At 43.4% G+C, this 14169-nt stretch overlaps 1 protein-coding gene and 1 long non-coding RNA gene across 3 annotated transcripts in view; one reads left to right on the top strand and one right to left on the bottom strand.

Annotated features, from left to right (window-relative positions):
* The window catches only part of LOC135373686 (caspase-3-like), a 253647-nt gene extending 240473 nt beyond the window's left edge, over nt 1-13174 (top strand). Inside the window, exon 11 of the mRNA XM_064606770.1 lies at nt 12988-13174. Coding sequence (XP_064462840.1) covers nt 12988-13159 — 172 coding nt within the window. The 3' untranslated portion in view covers nt 13160-13174. The remainder of the gene's footprint in view (nt 1-12987) is intronic.
* LOC135373661 (uncharacterized) lies at nt 7298-8319 on the bottom strand. 2 transcript variants are annotated; one of them, XR_010416539.1, is made up of 4 exons: nt 8101-8319; nt 7754-7810; nt 7645-7685; nt 7298-7544 (listed from the first exon to the last, which is right to left on the bottom strand). It is a non-coding gene; the product is annotated as an uncharacterized LOC135373661 (long non-coding RNA). The 2 variants fall into 2 exon arrangements; XR_010416538.1 differs by having other exon boundaries at nt 7645-7810.
* Nucleotides 13175-14169: the final 995 nt, after the last annotated feature.

The raw sequence follows: 14169 nt of genomic DNA, 5'->3' as shown, positions 1-14169 counted from the left end.
CACAAAAACCTGCTGGTAAGACGAGCACAGTATCTTGCGAGTCTTATACAAGGAAAGGGCCACAGTTTACGCATTTGTTGGGTGCCCAGCCATGTAGGCATAAAGGGAAATGAGAGCGCGGATCGTGCTGCCGCTGCTGCTCAGGATACCGACATTACGGCATTTGAGATTCCTCTCAGTGATCTCCTGAGAGACCTCAGACATGTTATCAACAAAGAATGGCAAAGCTCTTGGGACATGCAAACTCTGAACAAATTGCACACTATCAAACCACGGATAAGACAGTGTGCACAACACTTCGAAAACCGATTAAATGAAGTTCTGTTCAGCCGTCTGAGAGCTGGACACACCTTCTTAACACACGGGTATCTTCTCCGAGGCGAGCAGATACCACAGTGCGAGCATTGCGGGACAGCCTTGTCCGTTGTGCATATACTCATAGTTTGCACTCATCACGAACACCATCGTCAACAACACTTCTCACTGTTTTACAAGTATAGGGTTCCTCTTCACCCAGCGCTTTTGCTGGGGGACGAACCTCTCATCAGTTTTAACCATGTGTACAACTTTTTTAGAGACATAGGTTACCTAAACGACCTGTGAACATGCAAATATTTTCAGTACTTTTTACCTTTCCTATTTTGACTTTAAATGAAATCGATTATTTTTAACGAGCTTTAATTCATACCATTGTCGTGGCGCTCTATGGCCAAAGTTGCCTTTGCGCCATTAAAATCCTAATCATCATCATCAACAAGTACCGGCGATCACTGTAGTGTGCAGCAAGTCGTTAAATGTATCAATCAGAACCAGTAACGGCGGCACAGTACGAACTATTGTTAGTGATGTATAACAGAGGCACTAGGCGCTGTATTAGAAGTACCACGCACAATCAGCGTCGTTTTTGTTGTGGAGGTAACAGCTGTTTGTGCACGACCTCCTGTCAGCTTTGGATCGGAAAGTGACTTGTGTCTAGCTGCCAATGTTGACATCACTAACTTTGACGATGTTGGTCCTAAATTAGGAGAGCGGATTTCAAAATTTCACTTTATACCGATCGTTAACTTTTAACTCACTGGCGGGTTTATTACTTCACTTACTTCGCTCACCTGTTTCTCAATACGTTCTTTTTGCTTAATTTGCGCAATTTCGACTTGAAAACTATTGAAAACTTGAAAACAGCGTCCAGCAAAAACTATTTTTGGGTTGTTTCTCGAAAGGCTCATTCACAGCTGCTCCGCGGTAGACTGGCTTTAAACTACCCCCACCCCTAGTTTAAATCAGTCCTATGCAAATACATGGGAGTTAGACCATCGCTAGGCCGCCGGGTTTACGTCGTGTGAACGTCGAACGAAGTGAGACGTTGAGGGCAAATATTGATTGGAGTGCAACAACATTCGCCTTACAAACACTTCTAGTAGCTTTACAAGTCAAAACTTACCTGTATTTCGCCGAAAAATTTCCGGCGAAGCGTAGATTAGGCCTATGCGTTGTGCACACAAACTCCATGGAGGCCGCCATGGGCCTCACGGTATCCGGGTTAGACCAGCGGGGTGGTTGTTGGTGACTGGCGGACAAAGTAATCACGTGATCAACTTAAACCAGACGTCACTAAACCAGTGGCTAAGTGGGACTGGTGAATACGGGCATTAGAGTGTGAAGTGTATATTCACAAAGGGCGCGCGTCGCCAAATCTTCCCAGCTTACGGCGGAATCCTGCGAGAGCTCCCGAGCAGTCTTACGAAGAAGGATGGCGGCGTTATTTGGCAGCGGTGGATTTGGAGAGGGCAAACCAAGGCTCCGTAGTACGCGCCAACGCATTGCACTTTGCCACAGAACCTTCGAGACTATCCCCGAAGTGACATTGAGGCAGTTTTTTTGCTTGGTAACCTTCAACAAATGCTTCAACTTTGTGCTCCGTAAAATCGGGTCGTAGGGATTTTTCAAGCATCCCCTACACCCCGCTAAGGCACCCACAACACCAGTCCAAATTGTCTGCAAAAGGCGAAAGAAGCCATAAAAGCTGCAAAACTTTGTGCCACACACCGATTACAAAACACCCTAACCAACCCCCTCCCCGAGACGAACATACTGGGAGTATATTTGCTGTGTCATCGAACGCGTTTCTCCTGTGATTGCATGGCATCCATTATTGCTACCGAAAAACCGAGAGCACGTGCAGTAACAAAACATTTGGGAGCGAACAACTTCGTCTTCTTCTAACAGGACGACTCTTATTGGTGTGATTACAAATTTTCGTCATCGTTACCATAGCGAAAACATATACCCGTATTCACCAGTCGACTTAAACCATTGGTTTAGTGACGTCGGGTTTAAAGCGATCACGTGCTCTCTCCGGCTATGAAGCGCCATCCAAACAGTTGACCACAACGCATGCGCATTATTCACATTGTCACGTGACGGCTGAGGGGAAGGAGAAAGTAGCAGACGACAGGACTGCGAAGGAGGGAAGGCTCCTGTTTTATTTTTTTTTATTATGAGGTTGTTACGGAAGAAAAGTTGAGATGGCGCTGCTGCAGGTGGTTGCGGATCAGGGTATCGGGTATCGGTAATCGGTGGTTAGATCTACCTCTGTATCTGTTAGTGACAAGCTCCGCGAGATATGGTTGTTGTGGTCACTAAAAAGGTGTACATAGTGAGCGTTTGCAATGTTATTTGAAAAACAGAAGTAGGTATCCTCGCGGAGGTGATCGTTGTGCTATTGTCAGTGTTTCGTCGTCGATTGTGACTGCGTGTAATAATTTCATCCGCATCGACCATCGCTTTTTTATCGTGTGTTGTGCGATATGTGTGGTGAACTGCAACGACCAAGATTGCCTCTCGATTGCTGGGGCATTCCAGCAGCGTCCTTTATACGCTTTCGAGCCTGGTGTCATGAGCGCAACGTGTGTGCAAGTGTTTGATCACTGTGGGCTATGAAACAGTAAACAGAAAGAAAGTTGATGCAAGGGTGGCCTTATGCTGCATGGGACTCCCACACGCACAACTTTTACGGTGTTATCGTTTTAAGAAATCGACGTGATACTTTCAACGTGTCACAAACCTGTAACGCGTTAGAGTATCTCCTTGCTGGCTGTGTTTCTTTGGAGCGCGACTGATACGGAAGACGTACTCAGGGTGCTGCCTTGTTTGCGTCGTCGTCCTGTGTGTGTGTGTGTGTGTATTTCGTTTGTTTGTTTAGCTCTGTTTTCGTCATGTTACCCAGGGCGTCCTTGCTTGTGAGCGTGGAAGTGTTGTGACCCCGTGTCAGTGCGGTGCGTTGCTGTGCTTAACTCTGACCTCTTTTATTTCTGCATTTCAGCATATCAGATTATTGTAGAAATCACTAAGCACTAAATTGATTGTTCTGTTCAGCCCACAAAGATTCATCGTTACGTTGTGACTGTCTCTTGCTCTGATGAAATTTCACGAAACAGGAACATACCTAATGTATATATTTGTCATTCATTGCCGTTACTGAGCATATTTGTCATTTGATATGACGCATTCGACATTGTTAAAATAAATGGCCACACTTTAGTGCCAGCACACTACGTCTGAACTATTCAGGATTTGTAGTTTAATGAGACCACGTACACAAAATACAGATGTTAAAATGAACCAAATATCTCATAAAGAAGGAGGTGTTATACCAGTTTCACGAGTGGTGTTCAAAGGATAGAGCAAACAGGAATGGACCAAAGAAAACACATACAACAGCTGCAACATCAGCTACAAATAAGCCTGTGCTGTTATTTTGTTCAATAATTGCATTGTGCTTATTTCTTCAACTTCATCTATTATTGAGGGAACACTTTTATGCAACTGGTTCGGGACTTACACATTTTCCGTGCTAATTCTTTACAAGCTTCTCTCTCAACTTCATACTGGCATTGTAAATTTCACTAGCATTATCATCGCACCATTACATGCCAAACCATCACGACCACCAATGCTCCCCACAGCTCATGCCATGCTAAAATACGGCCAACAGCACATCATGCACTAAACAAGTGTAGCAAGGCAGGGTAGGTCATACGAATTATGGTGTGTAGACAGCCAAAAAACGTGGACAGACGAACAATGACACGGACGACTGCATCATGCACTACACTCTGTGAAATCACTCCTTATTTAAGCTTTTACTTTAGGATTCTTGTTCAGAAAGAATTTGCATTAGTGATGCAGTTAGTTATCACTCCATCCTAACACAGATCACTCAACTTTGACTGTGAAATGACATAAGAGGTAACTGTATAATTGTTAGTTTGTTTATTTTTATTCCAGCAGATCTTCAACCCCTTGCTTTGCATTTTTTTAGTTTTCCAGTCATGGAATAGTTTTCGAACTATTTTCCCAGTTTTCCATGCTTTACTGGATTGCAGACATCCTGAGCTACAAACTGTAATTCAAGCAACTGGGCATTCTAGGATTACATGTTTGTGACCTGCCTCGACTAATTCTCGTTCTTTACACCGATGATAAAGCTCTGAAAAATTATTGCACAGGCTGCATTTCTGCACTATGTGGTTATGCAGTTTGACTGTACAGCTTTGTATTGAGAGATTGTGCTATTTCTTAAGAAACAACACAGTGGAATATCAAAGCAAGGCACACCTAGAGGTGCTCATTCTAGCATGAAATCTCTGTAGTAGCACTGATCATTGTCTGCTTGCTTTCTGTATTGATCTATAGCAGACAGTGAGATGAAGTTTGCAATGGACAAATATGCGCAATGCAAATAAGCTCACACAAAGAAAGGAATGCAACTTGAAATCACGTGCATCTTAGCTACAATGTGCTGTATTACTTTTATTAAAATTTACATGTTTGTATATCTTTCTTCCACAATTTCACTAATTTTTTTAACCACTTTGGTAGTTGTCACTTTGTAGAGGCGGACATATTCATCCAGTTGTGTCAACACAAATCTATGTAACTGGACAGTTTAATGTATTGAGCATGGTGTACTGCATCATGAAGGACAAAGTTTGGGAGCAGATGTATGGGACATAACACTGAATAATACAGATGCCTCTGCATGACTAACCACCTAACTTCAGTAACGAGTGATGAACATGCAGTCTTCAGGCAACTTCAGGAAATTAATACATGATGTATGGGGAAATGGTTCAGAAGATTTACCAACAGTTTCACAAGTTCCGGCCAAATGCATTATGTTGGCGCACAAGATAAGCATGTAATTATTTTGTTCCACTTTACTGAACTTTATGCACCCCTAAGAAAATGAAAATGTAGGAGGAGAGGGGGGTTCTGAAAAGAAACAGAAGTAGTGTGAATTTCCCGTTAAAAAGAAATGAAAAATTCCACACACATAACCACAAGATTTATGAACCTATGGTGAAGCAAGCTCTTACACAGACATGTCTTTCGTGTGTTACATGAAGGTCAGTTGTGTTGGGGATGGCATGGTATGCGATAAGCCTAAGCTAATGCCTGCCACATATTTGAAACAAAATAAATAACCAGGTGTGACACATATACAATCTAATGTCACAGGCATTTGGTGCCAGTCATTCAGTGAAAATAGTTTGCATGAGATGCCACATATTCTCCAGGTGACGATGAGGTGGAAGGAAGCTTTCCAGCGATAAATGTATGTCATGGTGTCGTGTATTGCAACAGCATTCAGGCACTGTTTCGAGTGACAGATCCATAGATGTTAAAACCATTTGTCATGACGCTGATGACACAGTCTTAGTTACATCCGAATTTTGTTACCGTAGTATTCCCATATTCTGTATACCCTCCACTCACTGCTTTAGGGGTGGAGTGAGAGTCAAGGCAGAGGAGAGCCGGTGCGATATGGGAGTACCCATTCTGCGTAGATATTGTACAGGACATGTCATACAGGAAAAACCGTGGACACTTAGCATGCACCTGAGCTGGTGTATAAGGAACAAGTTGTAACATAACTGAATGTACAGTGAGGTACTACACATATGCATATTAGATGTGGATATTGGTTTGGTTCCCTATTTTTGAACTCAGCTATTCAGAACACGTTGAAGACAGGCACAACACCAAATTAGAGGCATAAATATCGCGATAAATAGAAGCATGATTGCAATGTGCATGCAGGAGTATATTATAAATCATGTAGCATGATTCCATAGGAATGTGTTTTCCCATTCTTAAGATTTACCTCTACAGGATATGAGACTACACAACAAGAGTGCACTGATCACACTAGTGTAAAGCTGCAGTGTCGTCAAGCAATTTTTAACAGTCCTGCTCACAGAAATGATGCAGAACAGCATGCATACATTTTAGCTTGAAAGAAAAGCCTTGAGCTTCAGGAGACACAAAAGGGACTCTGTTTTTCTGTTTAGTACTATATTCACACTCAACACCTGAGTACATGGATAAACTCTGTGGCCATATGACAGCTATCAACAACATAAAAGGAGATGCATAATGTAAAAACCCCCGAGACTAGGGAACACGAAGAGACAGACACATCAGACTTCGTGTTGTGTCTGTCCCTTCGTGTTCCCTAGTCTCGGGGTTTTTACATTATGCATCATCTTCACCAGCTCGCTTGCTTCCTAGCCATTTTTTCATTATAAAAGGAGAGATAGTGTAACATGGGTGCATGTTTACCCTGCTTTACTACTGTCATCAATATCCACACTGAACACGTGCACACAGAAATTAACTATGCAGCATTACGGCAGCTGTCTATAACGTAAAAGAACGATAGCTACTGTTAACATGGGACCGTGCTCTTTCACATTCTCGTGTGCTCAGTGTATATACAAACAGCTGCACTGGCAGGACAAATCTGTACCCATGCTAACAGAAGCTAACTTTCTTTTAAATAGTTGACAACAGTCACGTGGCCATGTACAATATTTCCATGCACTCATGCTACGGTTATGACAGAACCACATTTCCATTTTGATGTTGTGTGTACCAGCTGGCTACTATTATAATTGTCAATACCATCTATTGATAAGTCTGTACCCTATGTTTTGTTAAATCTATCTAGAAGGTGTTATATGCAGTAATTGCAGTTGATCTAATTTTCAACTTCCAGTGCAATGCAATAATGGGCAAAAGAGCTTGAAGTTTCTGTACACATTGCCCTTGATTCCTATGCAATTCAGCTCTTTTCCAGTACACCTCAGACATATTAGTGGAGTCAGCATGTGGAATGTAGCAAGGAGTTTTTTCCTTGTGCACCATTGCTTACTTATGTTTTCACGTGACCTCACCATCTAATTGAGCAGGGTATCGAGAGTGCATGCCTCTATGAAAAAAGTCATCCTTGTGGAACTACGTAATAGCCTTTATTGTCTGAATATAAACAAAAATCTCACAAATACAAAGTTGTTGTGACAAATGAGTCCACAACAGAGATTTTTTAAGCAATGATCTCCAGAATATCTGTGCTTATACAATGCACAAAAACTGTCATTGATTGGTTATGGTTATGTACCTGCAATAGTTAACCTAAAAAAGTAATGATGCATCCAAAAGGTCTCCAGCCTCCTTTAGCACTGTCTTTTGCAGAAACAGCCCTACAAAAGCAGATCTACTGTTACCATACAGTAAATCAAAATAGAAGTAAGCAGCTGTTTTTTTTTAATGTTTTCCAATGTAGCAGTAGTAACACAATACCTGAAGAACTGTTTTTCATTGGTCTCCTCTGCTGTGGCATGCTGAAATAAGTAAAACACACATTTCAGTTTCATCTATGTGAATTATTACAATACATTATTATTATTACATGTGAATCCAGGGAAAATGGGGACCTCGTTCGGTTTTGCTCCGGTATTTTCATAACCTGGGAAAGCAAAATCTGCTCAAATTCCGTGTTCAGTGTAGTGCAACAACATGCATATTTCCATGCCTAGATAGTATCCACACAACAGCCGCAAGACGCTATTGCACTTCATGATCAGTCCTATTGCACGATTAAGGGTCTCTGGAGATAAGACACGCTACAAAGAGATGACAGATACTGGGACGGTTAATAAACATGCGAGTGGATAACGCCCCTCAATTTCTCAATCGGGGCTCGCAACAACCATCTAGCACGTTATTGCTCTTACTGTACAATGACGGGGTGCTTACAGTTTGCATCACAGGAGATGACATCATAATAAGCGCCAGCACTATGCTTTGTTTTTGATGATGCACATTGACGTTCGCCCATCCGCACGCTCTATCGGTCCATTGGATTGGTATCTGGATTTTGTCCAGTGGCACATGTCGATGTCACTCACTTTGACCACACTTTGACGGTGCTTTTTACCTTTGTCATGCAAAAGTTCGCGATAGCGCCTTCGAAAAACAACAGCCGCATTTCGTACCCCCGGCCAAGCGTTACGCCGTTTTCGTTTATTAACCGTGCATTTAAAACGATTCTGCTTAATTTTTACCAGTTAGATTTCGAGTTAGTGAAACCTCACCTACCACAACCACTCTACAATAGTTTTTTCAGCACACGTTCACAGTTGCAACGTACTTAGGCCGACGTTAAACTAGCCTCTCCCCTAGTTTAAAATACGTCCCATTCAAATACATGGGTCTTAAACCAGCGGTTTAAGTAGCTTGGGTGGGTGGTCGAAATGGAATATTTGAATCGAATGTTCGTCCCATTGCGATAAAATCCACCTCCTGGGCGCTTCTAGTAACTATATCAATCAAAACTTACCCAAGATTTGATGAAAAATTCTTCGTGAACCGAGGATTAGGCCTACCGGCCTCCATCGCTTCTGGCAGACTCTGGCGAAATGCGCATGCGCCGTGCAGGAAGCCCGCTATGTGCGGTGCCATTGGCTTCACAGAAGCAGGTTGTAGAGCATGGGGTGGTGATCCAGGATTGGCGAACGAAGGTCTCACGTGATCGATTTAAACCCGACGTCACTAAACCAATGGTTTAAGTAAGTTGGTGAATACGGGTACTAGTGTCGCACCCTTTGGCTGTTTCTCTCCAAGGTGCACGTGACAGGAAGCGAGCAACATCCTCTTCCTCGTCAAAGGGGGTACCCTCTCCACTACGATATCTTTGTGAATCGCGCTTACGACGCCGTCGTACGCGCCTCGCAGGCTACGACGTCTTAGCGCATTTTAGCGTAACTTACGATCGCGTTTGTGAATCCGACCCCACATACGTAACTGCTGATAAGTTATATCGACTATTTTTGATCCCGTCTAATAAATAAACAGCGTAATAAAGTTGAACTAAAAATAAATTGGCGATGCAAGGCACGATAGCGTGCTGTCATTTATCAAACCTAGTGTATCGTTCTAGTATTCGATATTTCACTCCTCCCAGCAAACCACCAATAACCCAGCGATATCGCCTAAAATCCCAGTGTGAAATTCGGATATCCCAGGGGTTTGCCCAAAGAGCCCATAGAGATGTTTTGTACATGGACTAGCAATAGACCAACTTTTGTACGCTTCACGAACGTCCCATAGATATCGCGACGGGGTGACGTTCAGATCTCACCGATTTCATGCTTCTTGTTATTATTGTTTGGAATATGTAAAATGGTTTATGCTGAAATTCACCCCAAAATGCAACAAGACATGCTACAAGATTTATTTTGTTGTACCACAAACATACTTTTTACAGTGTATCGCGTAACATTTTATAACATTTGGTTGCACAAACTCAAATCCGGTCACGGTAACGCAGCAAACCGTATATGTCCAGACAACGTCTACAGGTCCCAACGTCCCAACGTTCAAGATGGGAACGTTTTGAACGACGATAAAACCAGAGACACGGAACAGAAAAAAGACAACACGACACGTGTTGTCTTTTTTCTGTTCCGTGTCTCTGGTTTTATCGTCGTTTTTACAATGTACCAGCTCGCCTGCACCCTTGCACTTCTACCATTGACGTTTTGAACGTTGCGATATCCCACAGAATTTGCCAGAGTCAATATTCGTCCACGAGACGTCCTCTGGACTAACACTTCTTAGTCAGTTGTAGATCCTCTGAATATCCTGGGAACGTCTTTTTAGGATATATGGACGTATGTGAGACATCATGCAAGCGGGTGCCAACTTGCGCTAACTTACTTTAAGTTAATACATACATGAGATGACAACACCACTCTGATATATAAAATACGTACGTATTTACATTTGTATTATGCACCACGTTAATTTTTACATGTTTGTCATCATGTGTGTGTTGAAATCAATGCATCAAACATCAACAGCAGAACAAAAGTTCAGGAAATGTAGTGTGCCTCACCAGCGTCCAGCCACACTCTGACGCACGGTCCACCAAGGCTGACCATGTCGTATTGCCATCTGTACGATGGTACAAGCGCGGGCGAACTAAATACCGTTACTCGTTACCACGAAAAAAAAAAAAGGAACTAAAAAGGAACTAAATTACCCGTTACCAAAGCAGCAAAAGAAACGCGTTCCCGCTACTCGATAGTAACGAGTTCCTTTTCATTACCACGCCATTACAGAACCACAACGATGACAAAATCCAAATTGGCCGTGCTTTATTTGGTCTGGCAATTTTCATGGAATGCGCTTTGAAGAATAGTTGGTACTCGAAATGGGCATCCGTTATTTTTGGTATGTTTGCTCGACAGAGCCTCTGTGGCAAAACTGAATTGCTGTGGAAAGGCTAAAGATGTGCGGTTCCAGAATGTGAAAAAATGCGTTTAATTATTTGCGTCATGTCGGCATTACTGGGCTCTAACGTGAGCCCCCTTGTCACATCACGTTCGTTGTGATGTGTCATAAAACAATACGAAGAGCAACTAAAAATTCCATAATCAGTCAGTGCCGGTGCCAGTAACTTGCGAAAACAATAATTGTAGCATAAATAAATAACAACAAAATAAAAATAAAGTACTCATATAGCAATGGGAGACAAGCAAAAAGACGTGAATGTCTGGAATCGAACTGCGGACCTTTCGTATCAAAGTCCGAAACTTTACCTCCAGACAAACAGCATAGATGGCGCGGGCCACCTTATACTCGCGAGGTCAACCATGCACGATGGGGATTATTTCGGGAGTCGGAGGCGAACGGCGTGATAAGGACGGCGAGTGTGGCGCCATCTAGAATCGGGAAAATCGTGAGTCGGAGTTGCTCCGCGACTGGTATGGCGTCTCAACAGAGACCGATGCGCGTTTGACCAGAAGTGATACTGATGCTGAAGGTTCCATGCCAAGGCATCCAAAATATTGTTCCGTAGACGAAAGCTTGCTAGGCGAACGCAATGCATCCTGGACAGAGCCTGGTCGCACGTCACAGCAAACGTCAATGCACACGTGACCTTAAAGATGGCGGCGCCCACGATCGGCGGCTAACTCGTTTGTAAACAATGTGGTCGTTGCTCTTGCCGAACGTCTTGGATGTCTTTCGATCACTGTAATTATTTTTGTCCTATAATCTTGCAGTAAGATGCGCTGTTTTGCACATAAGGCCTCGTACTGTTGATGACTTCCAAAGACGCGACGACGACCGCGCGTTGAGACCCACTGAGCCAAGTCACATGACCTCAAAATAACTCTGTCTACGAGTGCGACCAGGTCAAGATGGCAGTTTTGCCAAAAACACCCGCTTGGTGGTAGTTCATACAATGGCGGATTTGTGCCACCCCTGTGTTCCGTGCGAGTTGCCAATCCAATAAAGGGTAACGTGGGGCAAGATTGAGACACGGGACTAGACGCGACATTTTTTGCTCGACGCCGCTTGTCTCAGACACACGCTTCTTGAAATTCCCCTCATAGCTGGCGCCGCATGTCCGCGTTGTTGCGCTTGAGAATTGTCCGGATTGGTGTATTCGTTGTAAAGAGCAAAAATAAAAGTAGAAAACAAAACATTTAGTTCTGCATGTAGTTCTTAAACACGGTGTGCCGTCTTACGAATCAGTCCAGCATTTTCCATGATTTTTCTTATTTGGAGAACGTGAAGTTCGAGATCGGGAAATATCATGGAGGAAGGAAATACAGGATATGCTCTTTCAACCGTTTCCCATCGTCACGAGAGTAGCCGCCTTCGCATTGCATTCTGGAGTGCTACTGTCTACCATGTGACTGCTCACGTGACCCCCATACAGTACGGCGCTCTTTTATACCGTTTAACTGTACCCGAGTGACGTCTGATGACAGAGTAGACGAGGGAAAGAGTTACTTCACTTCGTTCTTTGATCAGCCCCTTAAGTAATGAAAGCGCCTGCACTTTTAAAAATGAACATCACCACATCACTTGCTCCTAACCAGCCATTATCTGGAATGATTTCGATATCCCTCCTGATTCGTTGAAAACGTAAGGCGTACGCCTTTTTTGTGACAACAAATTCAACAACAAATTACGGAATTTAACGGTATCATTCGAGATGATGACTAGCTAGGTGCATTTTATGCGGTGAAGTTCATTTCCCTAGAGTGTGACTCATGCACAGCGTTTCAGATATATGTACAGTGAAACCCCTGCTTTGACTCTGTGCAGCTTTTTTTTCTTTTTCACAATGTATGAGAGTCATTTTAGTGTCCCTTTAACCTTCGTAGCGCAGTAGTCAACACATCCTTCCTGTATGCGAGATTTATACAACGCAGATTCGTACAACGCATGTGCTTCAGCTCGTGGTAAGAACACATAGACGTCCCGAAGCATCGCTGAAGTACAAGCGACGCCTTGTAAATTGCGTCCAACGCAAATAGTGAACTCACACGTTGAATGAACAAATCACCATTCACGCGTACAACATCTACGAGCGAGGGAGAAGTTAGTGTGGTGCTGGGAATCCAGTCAGGTCACCTCTTCACCAATAAGGGAGTTCAGACGACACTCCTCTTTCAGTGCATAAATTAGGTGTAATCACCTCTAAGATATTTCCATTCCCAAGTGCGTCAAAGCCTCCGTTTGGTTTGAGTCACTTCTTTCTGAAAGTGAAGATCAGGGATGTTTCGGAGTGATCCTGTTCCTGGAATAAGGCTTCATGTGCCTGTTTTTTTTTTCATTTCCCCGCAGTTCCCTTACTACCGGAACGAAAATGTCTGACCACATCATCTCTGCCGCGAAGGGAACGGTAAGTACACAATACCAATTAGTATTAGATATACGGGAGGTATACTTGCTATACGAGCCGCAGTGTATCGTGACAAGCATTACTGTTTTTCTTTCTGTTTTTTTTTCTGGGTGATAGCAATAGCGGGGAGTAAGGACTGCATCCAGAATCGGGTGTCGGCCATTTCAGACGCACTTTAAAAGGATCTGGCATACGCAAGATGCAATGAGGAATCGGGCTTTTCCTTCGGAGTTTATTTTATGGCACATACGGAAGGAACTTTTCGGAGTTGATTGTATTCCGGGAATTCGGAGTTTTGCGCCGTTTATTTTTTGCAGCTAATCTGATATCCGGCAATTCGCTGCGAGGCCGGAAGGTGTCGGCGCGCTTCGCAAAAAACGGAACACTATCGCGGTGTGAACGCGTCGTCCGCTTTTACGCCTCTATTCCGCGTTCAATGCTGTAGGTGGAGCATAGGAGAGCGAAACAATATCGTGACATCGCGGTACAAGTGATCTCCCGTTAAATACGCGCAAGAATTACGGAAACGACCGACATCTCGGGTCGATCACTTGTGTCCTTGTTGTTCATTCCTGGATTTTCCGAAGACTTTCCAGACTAACGTCGGTACAGTTCCCCGCGAAGTCGGCCCAGGACGCATACTAACCCCATTGTCCGTCACTCGTTCGTACTGTCCTCTCTACCCGCTCATAGCCACAGTTGCTTCGCGGCTCTAACACGGAATTTAAAAAAAACTGAACTACGTAATACATATTACCCATCTCGAAAGATAGGTACTTCAAGCTTGAACTGGGAAAAGTTGCTAAATAATCTCAGATATACCGGCGAACAATTGTACATTTTGGAGTAGTAGCCAGCAAATGCCCGAACCGTTTAAGGAGCGTTGTGGACATGTCATCATGTCCAAAGGAGTTTGAAGTGTTTAAGATACTTTATAGCTGAAAGCACCTCATCAGATGTAGTCAGCTCGAGGGGAAAAAAACTGGCTCGTGGCTATTTAATCAAGGCATATGGTTCACTACGTCACTAAAATAATTACGAAATTGATTGAAAACTACTTCTTCTGGGTCTGTTAACAACTTTTCATTACCTGCAATTGATATACTGCTGTGTGTCTTAGCACT

This window comes from Ornithodoros turicata, unplaced genomic scaffold, assembly GCF_037126465.1.
Source record: "Ornithodoros turicata isolate Travis unplaced genomic scaffold, ASM3712646v1 Chromosome29, whole genome shotgun sequence".
NCBI classification, from domain to species: domain Eukaryota; kingdom Metazoa; phylum Arthropoda; class Arachnida; order Ixodida; family Argasidae; genus Ornithodoros; species Ornithodoros turicata.
Note: the sequence above shows the minus strand (reverse complement) of the source record. Positions and strands in the feature narration are given on the sequence as shown.